The sequence below is a fragment of the Myodes glareolus genome, chromosome 19 (assembly GCF_982192425.1).
Source record: "Myodes glareolus chromosome 19, mMyoGla1.1, whole genome shotgun sequence".
Taxonomy (NCBI): Eukaryota; Metazoa; Chordata; class Mammalia; order Rodentia; family Cricetidae; genus Myodes; species Myodes glareolus.
The window spans coordinates 63,522,118-63,540,456 of NC_142044.1; the positions used below are offsets into that span (position 1 = coordinate 63,522,118).

Here is an 18,339-nt window from a genome sequence, read left to right on the forward strand (position 1 = left end):
GGATATTTGTTTGCAGAGCTGGGTTGAATCCAGACTTCCTGTATGCTAGTCCAAGACTCTACCTTCCACCCCGCATCTCCAGCTCCTGGGTCCTGATGAAGGAACGCTCACATCAACCTTCTAATGGGTTGAATGTGATAGATATTTTCGCTGACAAGAGTGGTGTGGCCTCAGAGTGACACGTGAGCATGTGGCAGTTCAACTCTGCCCCTACTGGCACACAAAGCACGGAGGAGAGCTACAGGAATCTTCAGAGTTCTTGACTCTTCAGAGTTCAACTACCTCAGCTGCTTACGAGTTGTGAAACAGGACATTCCTATCTCTGACCTTTCTTCTCCAGCATCATCTCCTGTGAAAGCAGCACTGAGAAAGAGAACTGGAGGGGCGGGGCCAGTAGACACAACCTAGTTCATCTAGGGTTGCAGTCTGTGCACACACAACTGAAATGCAGAAACTTTAATTACCCAAGTGAAAATACTGGTTTTGTCTCAATTTTAAGATCAAAGAACTGTGACCTAAATTGTATGGTTGTTCTCTTAAGTCTCAAGAGGCCCAAGGCCAGGCATAATGGCACACATTTTTAATCCCCACACTTGGGCTGAGGCAAATGATCTCTTAAATTCAAGGCTAGCCTGGTCTACACAGCAAGTTCCAGGCCAGCCAGAGCTACATGGTTAGACTGTCCAAAAAAACAGTGGGGGGGGGGCTCAAGTGAAAGTGAAGGAACTGTCAAGTTCAGAAAACTCCCTGCCAGGTGGTATGAACACCTCTAATCCTAGCACTCAGGAGGCAGAGACAGGCGGATCTCTGATTTCGAGGCCAGCCTGGTTGACAGAATGAGATCTTGGACAGCCAGGAATACACAGAGAGAGCCTGCCTAGGAACAGAGAATAAGAGAGAAAGGGAGGGAGGGAGGGAGGGAGGGAGGGAGGGAGGGAGGGAGGGAGGGAGGGAGGGAGGGAGGGAGGGAGGAAACGAAAACTCCCTGACACTTAGAGGGCAGATAATCTAGGCATACCTAGACACACACACACAGACACATACACACACATAATACACAGATACAGACAGATATACACAGACATATACACAGAGACACACAGATACACACACACACACACACACATACACACACACACACACACAATCACTTACTAAACGGTATTGTTTTAGAGCAAAGCAGAAAGATCAGACAATTGAATGCCAAAAGATAAACGTGACGTTTAACAGCATCAACATCTGTGAGGTTTGTAGACTTAGCACCCAGGGAGCCAAGAAGGAAATGAGCGGCTCGAATGCCACTGTGGCACACGTGGCGATGACAGTGGGCGGGCAGGATCCCGCTCCAGCCTACTGGACTGCTGTGTAGGATGTGAGCCCAGTGCTGTAACCCATTCCTCAAGAAGATGGCTGTGGGGTGGAGATGGCTCAGTGGTTAAGAGCACTGAGTGTTCTCCCAGAGGACCCGGATCAGTGGCAGCTCACAACTGTCTGTAATTCCGGTACCAGGGGATCCGCCACCTTCCCACAGACATACATGCAGGCAAAACACCAATGCACATAAAAATAAAAATAAACTATTTAAAAAGCCTGTTAGGATAAAAGTGTGTGCGTGTGTGTATGAACTGCTGGGGGTCAAACGCCAGACCTTGCCTAACGCAGGCAAGAGCTCCGCGATGGAGCAGTACCCTAAACAAGTTTTCAGTTACCCAATGTGAGTTTTATTATACAAAGTTTAAGAAGGAGATTTAAGAAGCTACACAGAGGTTCTGTGTGGACTGACTATCTGGGTTCTCATCCAATACAAGCCTCACACCACTTGCTACACACACACCTTAAAATGCTTAGGGTTCCCCAGGACACTCAACGGCATCACTAAGAGTGACCCTGAGAAACAGGGTCCACCATGGCATGTGCAGTGTCAGTGCTTCAGTGGGCGGGGATACCACGGCCTGGCAAACACTGAAAAACCATAGCAACAGACACAATCAGGGTGAAAACAGACGGGAGAAAGGCTCTCATTAGAACTGATGTGCCAGGGACGGGGGGGGGACATTTCAGTTAGTGAAGCATCTGCTGTCCAAGAAGACCTGAGTTCGGGTCCCTAGCTCTGCATGAACTCCAAGTGTAGTGAATCTGTAACTCCAGTGTTGGGGCAAAGAGGCAGGAGGATCCCCAAACTCACTGGCCAGGCAGTGTAGCCAAGCAGTGAGCTCCATGTTCAGAAAGTCCGTGAGTCACAAGGTAGGGTAGAGAGTCTAAAGAAACGCCTGATATCAGCCTGTGGTCTGCACAAGTAGGAACACATGCAGGCACATGAGTGCACACACATGCACACGTCTGAAAGCCAGAAAAATGTTCATGGCTTCCACATGCATTGCTGATTTGATGCAACTGACTTTCATGGGGCTGGGAGATACGTGTATTTACATATAGGAAATGACTTCCCCAATAGAATCGGATGCCTACCTATAACTTTCCAGAGATAAGGTATGACCTAAGCCTCAGTTTCAAATCTGCATCCCCGTCTCACCGACCTTTAAAATCCTGCCCTAGATCAGTTAATTCTGTAAACTAGAGATTAGAGCAGGGGGCGGACATCTGGGAAGGCCAAATTTACATGGATAAAAATGCCTGGCCTCATCTGGTACATATAGAAGCTCTCTTCCCATCCTCAGTATGTCAGAGAACCATCTGGAAACCTACTTGTTCTTTCATTATACCATGGTTTGTTTGTTTTTTTTTAACTTGATTTTTTTGTATACAATGTATTTCCAGGAAATATTTTCCCCCTCCCCTCTGTCACTCTAGATCAGTCCTTCCAAGTGTGGCTAAAACTCCATTCCCAGTTAACAATGATATCTCAGCCGCGCAGTGGTGGCACACTCTTTTAATCCAGCACTTGGGAGGTAGAGGCAGATGGATCTCTGAGTTCAAGGCCAGCCTGGTCTACAGAGTTAGTTTCCAGGACAGGCTCCAAAGCTACAGCAAAAACCTGTCTCAAAAACAAAAAACAAAAACAAACAAACAAAAAACCAACAACAAAACAAAAGACAATGATATCTCATCACATCAGGGCCTACCTGTTATTATAGCTTAATCTTTTATTCCTAGTCTGACATTCAAGAGCTCCCAAACAGGGACGAGTCTTGGTATATTCGGCATAAACAGACATAACTTTGAAGGAACAGCAGCCACCAATAGCTTATATGCATACGTTACCTGGGAAGGGACATTTTTGGGTGGCTCAATTCTAATGGATGGGTCCCACTCCCCCGGAGGGAGCACGGTCACCTGGTCCAGAAACTCATCGATCCCGGCCCGAAGCTCATCTCGCTCCTTTGCTTTATATGCTACATCATGAAAAATCTACAGAAGGGAAAAAACCTTAGGAAAACTCAACATTATTTTTTGTTTGTAACAAAACCAATGAACACTGAGAAATGGATATGGCCTCTTGATTTTTATCTCTGGCATGGACATCTAAGACATAAAACTTTGTGCTTAAAGGAACCTAAAGCTGAGTGCGGAGGGGCCTGTGCCTGTGAAGCCAGGCACACCCAAGGCTACAGCAGGAGGGGCACCTCAAGTGGAAGGCCAAGCTGGCTTATGGAGTGAGACCCTGTGTCAAGGAGATAAGACACGACTCTAAAGTCATTTTATTGTTTCCACAGGAGAAAGAACAAGACACATAGAAATTCTTAGTCATGTCTGAAACTAGACAGCCTTGCTAATGGAGGGCATCTGGGAAAGGACCAGAGAGAGATCACACATGAACTTAGCGCACAGATTGTGCCTCGGAACCCACTGCACAGCAGTCCTCACAGGTCCAGAGCGGCAGTGCAGGGCGGTGCTGGAAGACACATCCACACGACATTGCTGAGGGCACGGCCTGACCGTATGCAAACCTCTCTTTCCAGGGAACAGGAGTATTTCTTTATACAAATAACTTCAACATATTTAATTAACTATATTCTCTAGAAAGTTAACTCACGCTTCATGAGCTACATTAAATATGAGTTGACACATTTTACTTGGCAGTAATAATTCTCCCAGAAAAGAATGTCTTTGCATCTTGGATTACTTAAAAAAGGGAGAGTTAAGTGGCCATAGCGGTACGTGCTTATAATCCCAGCACTGGGTGTTCAAGGCCAACCTGGGCTACACGCTAAGAACCTGTCTATAGACAAACAAGCAATGGAACTTCAAGGAAAGTCTCCCAGAGGGCGTGGTTCTCTTGAATGGCCCCCAGAGAAGTCCCGGATGCTTCCCAGCAGATGCTGTCACAGCCCTTATCGTATCCCCAACAACGCACAGAGGTGAGTGGGTGGAAGGCAGAAGTGGTGTGTACCTCATCGGTCATGATGGTGGCCATGGACCTGCCAATCTCATGGTACTGCTGACCTTTTCCTACTGGACCCAGTAAGATAAACAAAAATCTGCCAAAACACACAAAAGAGGAAGCTACATAAATAAAGAAGGAGTAGCGACATCTTATCCACTCTAAATAGCAAACTCGCCCTGACTACCACACAGATACCATCACTGCCTTCAAGAAGAACATCAGCCTGCTATGGCCAGGCATCATTCGGAGCTATTAATAAGACATCATTCAATAACGTGGCTGGCTGGGCTTCTTAGCCTTACCATAGACACGATTCCTAGCTATGGAAAGCATGTCTTTTCAAAACACTGCAACCTGTGCAAATTCAAGGTTATCTAATTCCCATCCATTGTTCTAATAAGAAAATGATAGAGAAAGGGAAGGATAAAAAGTTGAAATGACCAAGTCCTGGAGAGAAGCGTGAATTGTGTCCTGGACATCTGTGTACTCTCTATAATTAGTGGGGCTCTGAATCACCACGTCACCACCTTGGGGTACACAAATAGCCAAGTCCTGCCAGCACTGCGGAAAGACATCAGTACCTTTGCCTAGAGACAGTTCCCTGGAGACGGAGGCCTCCTGGTGTGACAATCCACTGCCCCTGCTGTGTTCTTTCCCTGTTCCCCTGGGCTCCTCTTCCAAAGCCAACAGTACTCATGGTCACAGCCATAAAAGTTAGAACTCACCCTCCCCCATTCTCCCTTCACCCCCACTTTTATAGCTCACCAAGGAATTTTAAACACTCTCTCCAAGTGGCGCACCCTAACTTCTGGTACTAACGAGCTTCTAGCTCCAGTGTTTACATGTCACTCAGCTCGGGGCAGGACCCAGGTACCTGGTTGGGATGGGAACTTCCATCAGGCCTGAGAGGAGCACAGCTGGGGAGAGCCTCACAAAGGCGACGATGGGACGGTCCAGAGTGTCCACCTCTCCAACCAAGACATTGGAGGCCTCTGCCCCAGTGGGAATTTTTTTCATGAAATGAAGGTCCACCTGAAAGTACACAAGAGCCTTTGAGAATTTAGAAGCCATCAGCCTCACCGGCAACCACTCTCTTCAAGTATCACTCAAGGTTATAGAAGAGTTCCTCACTGTTTTATTTGATCGTTATAAAAACCCTGAATGGAAGAGGTATCATAGATCAGATCAGTCCCACTATTTAAGAACGAAGAAGGGAAAAGTGATTAAGATTCAGGGAGAGAAAGCTGACTAGAAGTACGGAGCTTAGAATACACGTGCGCGCACACAAACACACACATATTTATCATTTATATCACATATAAACTATATACAATTTAGTGTGTGTGTGTGTGTGTGTTTGAGTGTTGTATATATGCGTGTGTCTACACATGCTGCAGTCCATGTGTGGAAGCCAGAGAACACCTTGTGAAAATCAGTTCCCCCACCACTGTGTGGGTTTCCCAGCAGAATTCAGGCAGCAACACCTTTAGCCACTGAGCCACCTCAAGAAGCAAAGTTTAAGTCCAAGAACTTTGATCCCATCCCACCATGCTCCTCCGGAGGAAGCGCCTCAGGAGTTCCGGGTCACATTATTTCTCCTTGCAAATACCTGACTGCTCCATCAGGTGCAGCAGCCACAGCCCTCAAGAAGAGCCCGACGTCAGGAGCTTTAGGAGGCAGCGGCAAAATACTGCTGTGACAACAGTGACAAGAGTGAGAAGGACCACAGGGCATCGGGTGCCAGAGGGTCACTAATGAACCGGGGAGCCGGGTTAGTGGGGCCTCAGCAGTAGTCTGCCTTCGCTGTGCTGAGTCATGTGTGGAGGGAGACGACAAGGAAGATGGCGTCCCTTTCCACAGAAGCAGTGCTGCTCTTGGGGAAGGCTCATGAGCCGTCAGAGCTTACCAGATCCCAGAAAGATTCCGAAGACCCTGGGCTTCACTACAGATGACCTCCGGTCTAGAAGTCAACCTGCCATGTCTCCTCACCTTGCTTAGATCCACAGGACTGTGCTCGCAATTCACTCCATTTTTCACCTCAAGACTCGTAGTTGGAGCAGACTGAGGAGAAACAGTCTGACCTATTTGGAGACAGTCAAACAGAATCTGCCAAGGGCTTGCCCTTCCTTCCCCTCTGACACAGCCCATCCATCACAGCCAGCTAGTGACCTCTACAGGCTGACAAGCAGGGTCCATCACGTCTGTCCCCACACTCAGTGTTAAGAAGGTAGAGGTCTAGTCCTCCTTTACCCTCCTTCCTTCCTTCCTTCCTTCCTTCCTTCCTTCCTTCCTTCCTCTCTGCGGGGAGCCATCCCTACCCTCAGTGCGCGAGCACCTCTGCAGAGAGCTTGTCAAAACAGCTTGCCAGCAAAGGTCTGCACTCTGACTTAGTAAAGGAGGGGAAGATGAGGACCTGCCCAGCCACAGCAAGAGAAGCGGTCATCAGCTGGGAGACTTTGTGCCCACCCACGCCTGGGCGCAGGCTCTGGACCCAAGCTAACTCACAGAAGCCCCACAACAAATGGAAGGAAGGTACTGCCATTGTCTTTATTAAGTGTGATGTGAAGATTGTCCAGGGCCATACACTCTCCGGGGGGTGGAACCACAGCACAAGCCTGGAGGCCTGGCTAGACCACGGCAGTTTGTGTGTAAGCAAACTTTCGTTTAGCTGGACAAGGCTGCAGCTCAGCTTCTCTGGCCCAGCTCCTCATCAATGTGAACATTCTCCCCAGAGCTACACTGTCTCTGGGAGCACGCAGGGAATACATCCCTCACCTTGCAGACCCACATGGAATGCTGTCCAAGGGCACAGGGAGAAGGTAGCATTTCCTAGTCACCCGGCTCACTACCCACCACAGAGTCCAGGGGTCTAAGTGTCACAGCCTCTGCCCCCTAGTGATCCACATCGCCAACTGGTCCCCACATGTGTTCTCAACAGAGAGAAACAACAGAGACCCCAAGTCCTTACCATCTTTATCCATGGAATGTGGGTTCGATTGCTTCTTGCCAACCTCAGCAAAGGAGCGGACGATGGGAATGAGGTTGTTCCTCCGCCTCTCATTCTGATGGTGGTGTTTCTTGAGAAGGGCTTCCCGCACTTTAACCCTCATACTGTCGTTCAGGTCACTGAACAGTTCTTGCTGGTCCAGTTTCAGGTCTAGAAAATGGACATTCACAGCAACACTCAGACGGAGAGTTCAGGAACCCAAGGGGAAGGGTATCAGGTGGCAGGGGAAGGGGCAAAAGGCAGAGACAAGCTGCTCTCCTAAGGCCACCAAGGTGGTTTCAGCTTCCTGTCTGAAGGAGCATTTGGGTCCTTTGCTTATTTAACAATGAGACAACAATGAGAACACATGGTTTAGGGACAGAGTGTCACCATGCTATAGAGGCTGGCCATGAATTCTGGAGGTAATGTGACCCTTCTGCAACAGCGGGGCTTACAGGAGCTGGAGAGATGGCCCCATGGATAAGAACACAGACTGCCCTTACAAAGAACCTGGGTTCTATTCCCAGTACCCACATGGTGGTCATAACCATCTGTAATTCCAGTTCCAGGAGACCCAAAACCCTCTTAGAGCCCCCAAGGGCACCAGGCATGTGGTGTACATGCACACATGCAGTCAAACTACTCATACATATAAAATAAAATTAATCAATTCAAAAAATTTTAAGGTAGGACTTATGCAAGGTGACTATGCCATTATGCTTAGCTCCAATCACTGCTTAGGGAATGAAGTCTGCTGAGTATTTAACGCACGCCGAGAACTATACCATGGGATTTACATCTGTCATCTGTCCAGTCCTCGCTGAAACTCAAAAAGTGGGCATTTTTATGACAATTCTTTTTTAATTCTATTTTAAAATGTAGTTACTTTTATCTTTATTTATGTGTGTGTGTGCCACATATGTGTGCAGGTACCCATGAAGACTGGGATTGGATTATCAGCTCCCCTGTAGCTGGAGTTACAAGTGGCCATGAGCCACACAATGTGGTTCTGGGAACCAAACTTGAGTCCTCTGCAGGAGGCGCAAATGCTCTTAACTTCTGAGTCAGAGTTCTTCCAAACAAGGAAACCAAGAGAGGTTGTTACAAAAGTCCCCAAGCTCTCACATCTGCGAAGCCAAAGAGCCAGGGTTCGCGTCCAGCATTTGCTGACCCACAATTACTCTTAACTCTATTATCCTTCCTCCAAGAGCCCAGCACTGCTGTAACTGTCAGGGATGCTGCGACCTTGAGCTCCAGTGGCTACTTGAAAGTGCATCCTAAAAGAAAGGTTAAATCGGGGCTGGAGAGATGGTTCAGTGGTTTAGAGCATGGGCTGTTCTCCCAGAAGACATACACGCAGACAAAATATGAATATAAAATGAAATAATAAAGTTTAAAAACGTATTATTTAAATTAGTTAACTGCTCACTGAAGACAGTCACCAGCATTTAAACTATCAAGGTTTGGGGGACAGGGGAGTCTTACTTGGTTCTGCCATCAGGGCTCTAGAGAAATGTCCAGAGCTTCAGGCCCTACACTCTATCCCTAGTTACATTATTCTTGACCTTGGAATTACATGACCACTCTCTTTTCAGTCTCCCCTATACAGAGAGGTACAGCACCAATGTCTCCCCACGCTGATTGCCGCTGCAACGAGCTGTGAGCAGCTGGTCCTCCTGCCTCCTCTATGTGCTGGGACCACAGGGTGAGCAATCAAGGCCGGAGTCCTGCATATTTAGCCTTTATAATGATTATTTCTTCTCTCATATTACACTCATGCTTCAAAATCCTGCTTTTTAAAAGAAGAAAATTCCACAAGGGTCCTCTTCTAGCTTCTGTTTTTAGCTTTTCTTTTCCCACTTAAAATTCTCAAAAGAAAAAAATCCTACTTTAAGAATCACCTGCAGCTCCCTGCCAAGCGCCAAAGGATCGCGAAAATCCGTGTCTGCTCTGGGCCTTTAGGAACACAGCTCTGCCCATAACTCATTTCAGATTCCAGCTTCCAAACTTATTGTTTGATTGGTTTTATTTTGAGGGGAGATCTTGCCACAAGCCCAGAGTGGTCTTGAACTTGATCTACCTGCCTTACCCTCTGAGTGCTGGCATTCCAGGTGTTAGGCACCACACACGTGGACTTGGGTTGCAGCAGTCCTGGTGGCTAACAGGCTTGGCGGCTGGCACGGGCTGTCCTCTCACCATCTGCACTCCTGAGCTCAGTCTCCAAGGGCGCCTCGCTTCCGTCAGCCTGCTTATGCTCCCCACCCCACAGTCATCCTCAGACAGGAGGCGTCCCACCCCATTTCTAACCGCAATAATCTCAACTGCCCTTGAGACTGTAAGCACCAAATGCCATGAACTGGTGTGATCTATCTCAAGTCACATCAAAGCTCCGATCAATGGGCAGACATCACCTGGATGTACCCACACCCTAAAACTTAGCAAGTACAAAATGAAACCCATCCTCTTTCCACCCACCAGACCTATGGATTTTCTAGTCATCCAGCCATACGTCAGAATCCCGGACATTCTTCCTTTCCTGCCCAAAGCCAGTCAATCAAATGATTCTCACCACTCTACCTCCTGAGCAAGCGCTGGCAATCAGCCCTTGCTGCATGGCCCACTGAGGGGACCCTGGCCCACTGGAGCAGGTGGCTTTGCCTGGCCTTACCGTTCTCCCCAGCTCCTCTGCCTTGCTTAAAAACCTTTGGGTTGCATTCCTAAAGCTAGCCAACAAGGTTTCTTCCCCTATTTGTCCACCTCCTTCCCCAGAGTCCAGCTATGAGAAGCCCCCTTTGGCTCACCTAATTAACATGCCCAATTAACATTAAATACCTCACACTAACACCGAGTTCTCCCATTTTACCGTTATTTGCCTATGTGCCACATCTGTCTCCTCCCTTTCCGGAGGCAGCCCTTTGTCCCTCTGGGACAAAGATTCCTTCCCCCTTTCCCTAGTCTGCTTCCCCATCTCCCTCAGCCCTACTCCGTCCCCACCGCATCCTAGCTCACTGTAACACAGACCCCTTCCCTTCTAAAGCTCCACCTGCAAGGTCATCTGATGCTTCTTTTTCTGCCTGAGTCAGACAGCAGCCACTTTAACTTTTCTTCCCCACTTACAAAAGATCGCCTTAGAAACAGGTGTTTGGATGTGGTTTGTACCTAATCTGGGGTCCAGGAAGGAGCAGGTCTGTGCCGGGGCTGGGGGAGGGAAGGTCTCCTTCATCTGCAGTGATGGAGCACCATCTCATCTGGTCCAATCCAACGACCTGGTCCATGCTCCCTTTAGCTCACTCTCTGTCTTTCTTACAGCTAATCTGATGGAGTACTACCCTGCCAAGACTTCAGCAGGGTCTCCTCATTCTTGATGACTATATCATCACTAACTCCCCGGGGATCCTCCACTGAAAAACAGGGCACAAACTTTCTGGGGGACTTCACGGGCATTTAGATCCATAGTCAGAAGTCGGTGAAACACAGATGTGACCCACTTGGAATACAGTCTAGGAGCGGAGTCGTGTGAAGGAAGATAAAAGTGCTGTGGGAAAACTCCCAGAAACCATGAGTGATGTGACCTCGTTTCTTCAGAAACACCCAACTGTTCTTGGATGTGCTTTTGTGCCCCTTCCAGGTGTATTGATTGGATAGGAGTAAATTTATTCTTTACGTACTGGCCACTGTTTGTATAAAGTGCACTGATTGGACAGGGGTGAGTCCACTCTTTATGACTGGCTACTGTTTTTATAAGCCTCCACAAAACCATGTGTTTGCCAATTGCAAGGGCAGCTTGCCCATTATCTGAGGCTTGCCTGCGGCACTATCTTCAGGGTGCAAACTGTACTTTTGGGGTCCATTCTCCCAGGTTCCACTATCTCTAGAGCAGTGAACGTGACTCTAACTCTGAACTCACTTTTTAAAAATTCTACTTCCCCCAGAGTTGGTGGTACAACTGAGACACCGCCTTCCAAAAGAATTCCCACAGGGCTCCATCAGTACTGACCTCCATCTTCCAGGGTCCTCAAAAGTCCTTAGAAAGGCATGATTATTTAGACACTTGGAATAGAGAAATCTTTAACCTGTCCAGTAGAATGGAGCCAATCTGGGAGTCTCCAAAGCTGCACCCCAAACACAGTATCTTAAAGTCTGTTCACATCAGAAAACCCCACCAGAGAGGTCTACCCTGCATGTTGCACTGAAGCATGGGAATGCTATGGCTCACGTTCCTGCATATCTGTTCTAGATGACATATTTTATACTTTTAAGTCTTAAATTTTATCCTTGTAATTATTATGATTGTCACAACTATTAGTGTGCATGTGTGTGTAATGAAGGCATGTGCCATGGTGTCATCATGGAGGACAGAGAACAACTTTCCTAAGTCAGTTCTTCCATCATGAGTTCCTGGGGTGGGACTCAAGTTACCCAGCAAATATTTTTACTAACTGAGCCATCTGACCAGCCCTTTAATTTTCTTTCTTTCTGACTTCATTGTTCTGTCTGTTTTGCTTAAGATAAAGTATCACTGTATAGTGCGGGCCTCGAACCATCATTCCCCTGCTTCAGCCCTCTGAACTTCCAGGATTACCTGTGTGCACCAGAACACCTGCCTCTTATACTTTCGAGTTTATACAAAATGTCTGGGCCCTTTGTTAGCCTTACCTGAAATTTCTTCTATGCTACTTGCACGCATGTCCAGAAGGACAGAGCCATTGATGAGGCAGCTCCTCAGCTCAAACAGACTGTGCAGAGAGAGGGTGGCCACATAAGGCTTGCTCCAGCGCTCTCCCCCATCTTCAACATCCTCTTCAAACTTCAGTCACCTGCAAACATGGCCAATAATGAGACACCACAGACAGAAGATGATTTTTTTCTAGAGGGCAAAATATCCAAATGGTCATAGAGAACACTGGAACACCAGGTCCAGACACAGAAAAACTGGAAAACCAAGTTGTGGTACAGTGCAAATCTTTTTTTTTTAATTTTGTTTTGTTTTTTGAGACTGGGTTTCTCTGTGTAACAGTCCTTGCTGTCCTGGAACTCACACTGTAGATGAGGCTGTCCTGGAACTCATGTTGTAGACCAGGTTGGCCTCGAACTCCTTTGCCTCTGTCTCCTGAGTGCTGGGACTAAAGGTGAGCATCACCATTGCCCAACCTTAATCCCATTTTTATTTAAAGACAAATCTAAAATTATAAACACATATATGTATAAGATCCTAAATATATGCCTTGTTTTATCCTTGGGACAGTAAGATTGAAGGTAGCTGTCATTTTCTTCCTTTTGCTTATCTTCATTTATTTTAATTGTCTATAGTAACCGTGACTTCTACAAATTTAATCTATATCATTTGGACATATTGACAAACCACATTAATAAAAAAATAACTTTTTTATCAGTGCTCTGTATGACTTTAGAATCCACAAAGACAGAAACACAAAAGACTTGTCACTTGGGATCAGGTCAGCTGGCCTGCTTAGCTCTCTCAGCCCCTGGAAAATGTTCACAGCAGGGCATGCATCAACGCTAGCTACATCAGTGTGAGCAGGAGCCAGGCCTCCTAGCTATCACTTCAGCCATGAAGAGTCAGGGCAAGCAGGTCTACCAACTGCTGAGAGGTGTGCATCTGCCTGTTCCCGAGCTCCTGACCCGGCTCCTGCAGGGCCTCACCTGGCGGTCTCCTTCCACTCGGCATCCTCTCCCTCTCTCAGACAGATCTCATCCAGCTCTGTGAACAGCTCATGAGGCACATGCTCCTCGTCTTCCTCAGTGACCAGAATGAACTGAACACACTGAGATGGGGTATCTAGAAAACCAATCAGAGAAAAGTCTGGATGTGTATCTAGCCTCCAAGTCAGAACGAAAATAGCATTCTGCCTCACAGCTTTGGGAATATATAGAAGATGTCCTGAATACAGATTTAAAAGTTCTTTTGTTCTTAGAGAAAAGGCTATTCTGTTATTTAAACCAGAGAGCAGAACTATAAACAAGACCACTTGCAGAAGTCCCGTGAGAACCTAGAAGTCAGTTCACTTCCCAGCACCCACACACCAGTTCACGACTGTCTAACTCCAGTCCCAGGGATCTGACGCCCTCTTCTAGCCACCAAAGGCACCAGGCATGTAGCACATAAACACACATGCAGGCAAAACACCCAAACACATAAAAATAGATTTTTTTCAGTTTTCTAGAGAGCTGACAAATTTTAAACAGCAAAGGATTACTTATAGTGTTGACTGAGGTGTTGAAATGTCAATTTCAGGAAGACATTTTTAGTTCTTAGAAGCATTCGTTCTTCCTGGGAACCCTAGCCAAGGGCTAGGCTATCAAGACAACCTGCCTAGGCCTCCTGCATTCCCATGAATCACCACACCACCCTACCATGGACACTGGTCCTCTCTCTCCCCAGGGTGATGCCTCCTCTTCCCAGGGTGCTACTCCCTCCCTCCAAGGTATTACCATGGGCCAAAGCTTCCAGGACCTCTTCACCCTGGCTGGCTCCTTTGCCCCGCGCTCCTCGTCTCCGGTGCTTCTGGCCATGAGTGTGGTGGTGCCGATGGCCCTACCTGCCCAGTGGCATCCGAACCCCCACATACAGAGTTCTATGACCTGGATGAAAGCAGAAGACCTATGGTAAAAATGCCTTTCACAAAAGGAGTCTAGCATAATTAGGAGAAAAACATCACGGGTTTTTGTACCAGGCCCTTCTGGAATGATTAAACATCACAGACTCCAGGACTAAAGACAGCAATTTCAGAGTTGGCAGTGTCTTACTCTGTCCTGCACATGGCACAAGGATGTGTGACAATCAAATGAAGAACATGTGAGACTGAAGGACATGTGAAGGGCACAGCAGGTCACATACTAGAGCATGGGAATGCAGCTCAGCAGCTGGACGCCTTGGTGTGTGCAGGGCTTTGGGAGGGAGTGGGGGGAGGAGGGAGGGATGGAAGAGGGACGGAGAATAGGAAGGGAAGGGGGGGATATGACTTACAAACTCTGGATATATGTTACTTTTTGCTATTACAAGAACAATGGGAGTGATTTTAAAGGGACAATTCCTGTATGGGAACTGTGGCCGGTTTTGGCAGGAAGTGGTTAAGCATGGTCAAGGCCCCAGTCAGCCCAGCTGGGCTTAAAGCTCCTTTCAGTACTAGATGTCTGAGTGTGAACAAGCCTCTCTTGACTCATCTTCTAAAAGGAACGCTGGCACTCATTCTTTTTAACTCCTGGGGTTACCAAGAGCAGCAAAGAAGATTAGGCACAGAAACTGCTCAAGGCCACGCCCAGCACCGCAGGCCATACCACCTAGCCTGCTGCAGACGGACCTTCTAAATCAGAGAGAGCGAGGCTGGGTTTAGAGACTAAAGATGGGCACAGAGGGGAGGACACGGAAGTGAGTGATCCGACAGCAGTCCTTTCTTGCCCCTCCTCCTGCTCCCCACTCCTCCCGTACACCCCTTTGGTTTTCATCCTCCACCTGACTTCTTGCCAAGCCTGCAGCCCAGAATCAGAAGCTTCAGGGCTGTTCCAAAGCCTTATACTTGCAGCACTGCTGTGCCCACACAGTTCCCATGGCTCTTGGCATCTTTAGCTGGTGTCTTTGAATCCTACCTATTACCCATTCCTTCCCTTTGACTCCTTGCTTCTTACCTTACTGAGAAGACACAGGGCATTTCATGGCAACTTAGTCCATCAGTCTGGCTCCTCTGCCAGGCTCAGGAGCTCTCCACCCCATGCCTCCCACTCCCCTGTCCACTCTCTCCTCTATCCAGTCCTTCCATGGCTGACCTTTAAGACTCCTGCTGGCTGCTCCCCATGTTTCCCCCCTCCTTCCTTTCCCACCAAGAATCATGAATGGCCTCACTCCCCCCGCCAAGTTCTTGGTCCATGGAATCTGACTGTGGCTTCTGTCCCTGCCCTCTACTAAGCTGCATGCAGTAAGGACATCAGAGGCCCCTGCCCTCTACTAAGCTGCATGCAGTAAGGACATCGGAGGCCCTGAGTCACCAGAGCTCTGTCACAGCACATCTCCCAGCTCCACAGACTCCATGGCGAGCCCGGCGTGCATCCGGGGACTCCAGACGCCCATCTTCTTTGGTGTTCTGGGTTCCTCACACTCTACTGCCACTGCTGCCGGACACCTTCAGATGTCTCATAACCCAAATAAGGGTGACTCTTGACCCTTGCTCGCTCCTCTTTTTCAGTGGTACCCATTCTTTGGATTTCAAGTTCACTTCTACACGTGACTCTCCGAGCCCCTGGTTTTGAGTCTTTCTATGTATTCCAGCTTGGCCTACCAGGCTGGTTTTATACCAGGTTGCCTCAGTCTGGAAGTACAGACGTGTGCTACCATACAGCTTCAGATCTTTTTCTACAGTAGTGAAAACTTCCTAATGCTGAGACCCTTTAGTATAGTTCCTTACGCTGTGGTGACCCAAACCATAAAATCGCTACTTCCTAACTGTAATTTTGCTACTGTTACAAATCATAATGTAAATATGTGTTTTCTGATGGCCTTTCATGACCCTTATGAAAAACTTGTTTGACCCCAAAAGGGGTCATGATCCATAGGTTGAGAACCACTGATCTACAGTGATTAACATGCCCCAAAACAAATTTAAAATTCTCTACCTTTGAGAATCAAGCTCATTGCGGATGTGGTATCTCACACCTAGAATCCTAGCACACAAAAGGGTGAGAACGGGTGGCTAAACCTCGGAAGTCAATCGAGGAAACATAGTGAGTGAGACTCTAGCTTAGACAAGAGGGAGACCCTGTCTCAAAAAAAGAAAAAAAAAGAAAAAAACCTCAAACTGAAATGAGGCTCCACGTTTATGTCCACAGCGCCACCACTGTGTGGATTCCATGGTGGCTGGGAGGTGGCTCAGCCCTGAGTCGCTCTTGTTGCTCTTGCAGAGGACCTGGGTTCCCAGCAGCTCCACTGTGGCTCACAGCTGTAATTCCAGTTCTAGAAGAGCTCACGACCTGTGTGGCCTCCATGGTATGGCAAACACACGATGCATTGATAAACATACAGACAAACACCCATACACGAAACAAAAATGAGTAATTTTCCTCAGCGTTACCTTAGATTCCCAGCTCCACCCCGCCGTCCTCTTCATAGAGGGTCCTTGTAGACATAATTAAAGAGATCCACAAGAGCCCAGAATAAAGGATAACAAGTATTTATTTATTTGGGGAAAAATCTCACGATAAGGGTAGAGAGCCACGGTCTATGGGTGCTGGAAGCTGTGAACCAAACTCTGACCACTAACAAAAAGAGAGCAAGCGCCTCAGACCATGCCCTAATTGGTCAACACCCAAAAGGCTATTGGCTGAATGAATTCCCACAACAGGTAGGTCCTATAGATCAGGAATGCCAATCCCTTGGCTGCTCCTGCTCTCACGAAGCAGGGTCTCTTTCCTGCACCCCACACTAACTGAACGTTACAGAGTGGTTCTCCTGGTGACAGTAGTATAGTTCATCCTGTGTGTCCAGTGTCCCTGTGCTCAGTTCTCAGCGTCCATCCTGTGTGTCCAGTGTCCCTGTGCTCAGTTCTCAGCGTCCATCCTGTGTGTCCAGCGTCCCTGTGCTCAGTTCTCAGCGTCTTCTTTGGATTTTCCTTCCTTTGGGTCAAGTTTACATATTTAACAAGGAAATAAACGACCCCTAAAAAACCAGGTCATCAGCTCAAGAGAGCAAAAACGGTAGCCCTACCTGCTGGCACAGAACGAAGATTCTGGAGAACAATACACGTGCACACCTTTGTATCTTCGCCAGCACCCAATGGTTGGTCTCAGCGCCCTCCGCCTTCCACAGCTGCTGTATCCACAGCGGTTCATACTCTCTCTACCTGAGCCGGGCTGCTCTTCTTCAAGTGTGCTGGCACTGTCTGCACATGTACTCACCAAATTCTCGGCAAAGTCATCTGCCTCCTTGGCATTGTTTCTAATCTCCCCGGTGAGAGAGATTCCTCCAAGCCACCCAGAGCCCCAGCTAAAGCTTTTCTCAGGCCGTTTTTTCTGCCTTGCATTACAGATGAGCAGCTGCTTACTCCCAGCTGTGAACCTGTGAACTCCCAGTCCCTGCTTAGATCTCCTCCAGCACGGTGTGGAACCACGCTCATTCTTTATAAAGTGAGTGTCACAGGAAGTCTGCTGGAGCTAGAGGACAGAGGACAGTCGGGGACAGGAACAGCTCCTCCTGCCTCCACTTCACCTGGGGTTTTATATAAGTTTGTGCTGTGGATGCTGTTTTTTGCTGTTATATTGTTATATTCCCTTTTCTTATTTAGATTTTAAAAAAAAACCAATCTGGTAGAAATGGGCACCGTTAGGAAAAGAAATGATAATAGTGGAAATGTGGTTTTAAAGGTTTTACGGACAAACTCTTAAACTCCTGATGTTCTCTTTTCTTTTAAATGTGTGCAGATACTCACATTCCCGTGCCGTTACAAAGAGTCAGTGAGCTAAGTGAGCACTTCACAGCCTCACAGAAAGGGTTATTTGCTATTGTTGATATCCGTGCTGAGCAGCCCAGTACTCCATGCCTGTGTCTCACGCTGCCTACTGGGCCCCGTGCCCAGCCTATCAGACAGGGATCCTCTCTGCTCTTATTTAAGACAAGGACTAAGAGGCAAAGGAAGGTAACTGTTTTCCCCACAGAGTCCCTCAGCCAGGAAGAACGTGTCAGATGGTTCAGGTCTCCCGAGGGCTTTCGCTTTCCCTGGCCATGTGAGGCAGCCTCTTACCTTCCAACTCTTCCTTCTCATAGTGAACGTTGAGGGCTGTGCTGGTCCCGCCCTGATCCACCACAGCTTCCTCGTCTGGTCTCTGTTTAAAAACAGATGTGCAAATGGTCATAGGAATACATGTATATTCATTCATTCAATGCAAACGACCACAGAAATACACGCATATTCATTCATTCATTCAAATACTCCAAACCACAGTATATACCAAGGCTCCTCCGAGATACCTGGAGGGGGAAAACCGTGGTTTATATATATAT

The 18,339-nt window shown here is 47.7% G+C and overlaps 1 protein-coding gene across 1 annotated transcript in view; it reads right to left on the reverse strand.

Annotated features, from left to right (window-relative positions):
- Window positions 1-18,158, reverse strand: part of LOC148119026 (electroneutral sodium bicarbonate exchanger 1-like) — a 42,912-nt gene extending 24,754 nt beyond the window's left edge. The window contains exons 1-9 of the mRNA XM_087899293.1: window positions 18,080-18,158; window positions 13,785-13,934; window positions 12,996-13,131; window positions 11,988-12,148; window positions 7,314-7,502; window positions 6,335-6,426; window positions 5,220-5,377; window positions 4,352-4,439; window positions 3,223-3,369 (exon numbers count right to left, since the gene is read on the reverse strand). Coding sequence (XP_087755419.1) covers window positions 3,223-3,369; window positions 4,352-4,439; window positions 5,220-5,377; window positions 6,335-6,426; window positions 7,314-7,502; window positions 11,988-12,018 — 705 coding nt within the window. The 5' untranslated portion in view covers window positions 12,019-12,148; window positions 12,996-13,131; window positions 13,785-13,934; window positions 18,080-18,158. The remainder of the gene's footprint in view (window positions 1-3,222; window positions 3,370-4,351; window positions 4,440-5,219; window positions 5,378-6,334; window positions 6,427-7,313; window positions 7,503-11,987; window positions 12,149-12,995; window positions 13,132-13,784; window positions 13,935-18,079) is intronic.
- Between the last annotated feature and the right edge of the window lie 181 nt (window positions 18,159-18,339).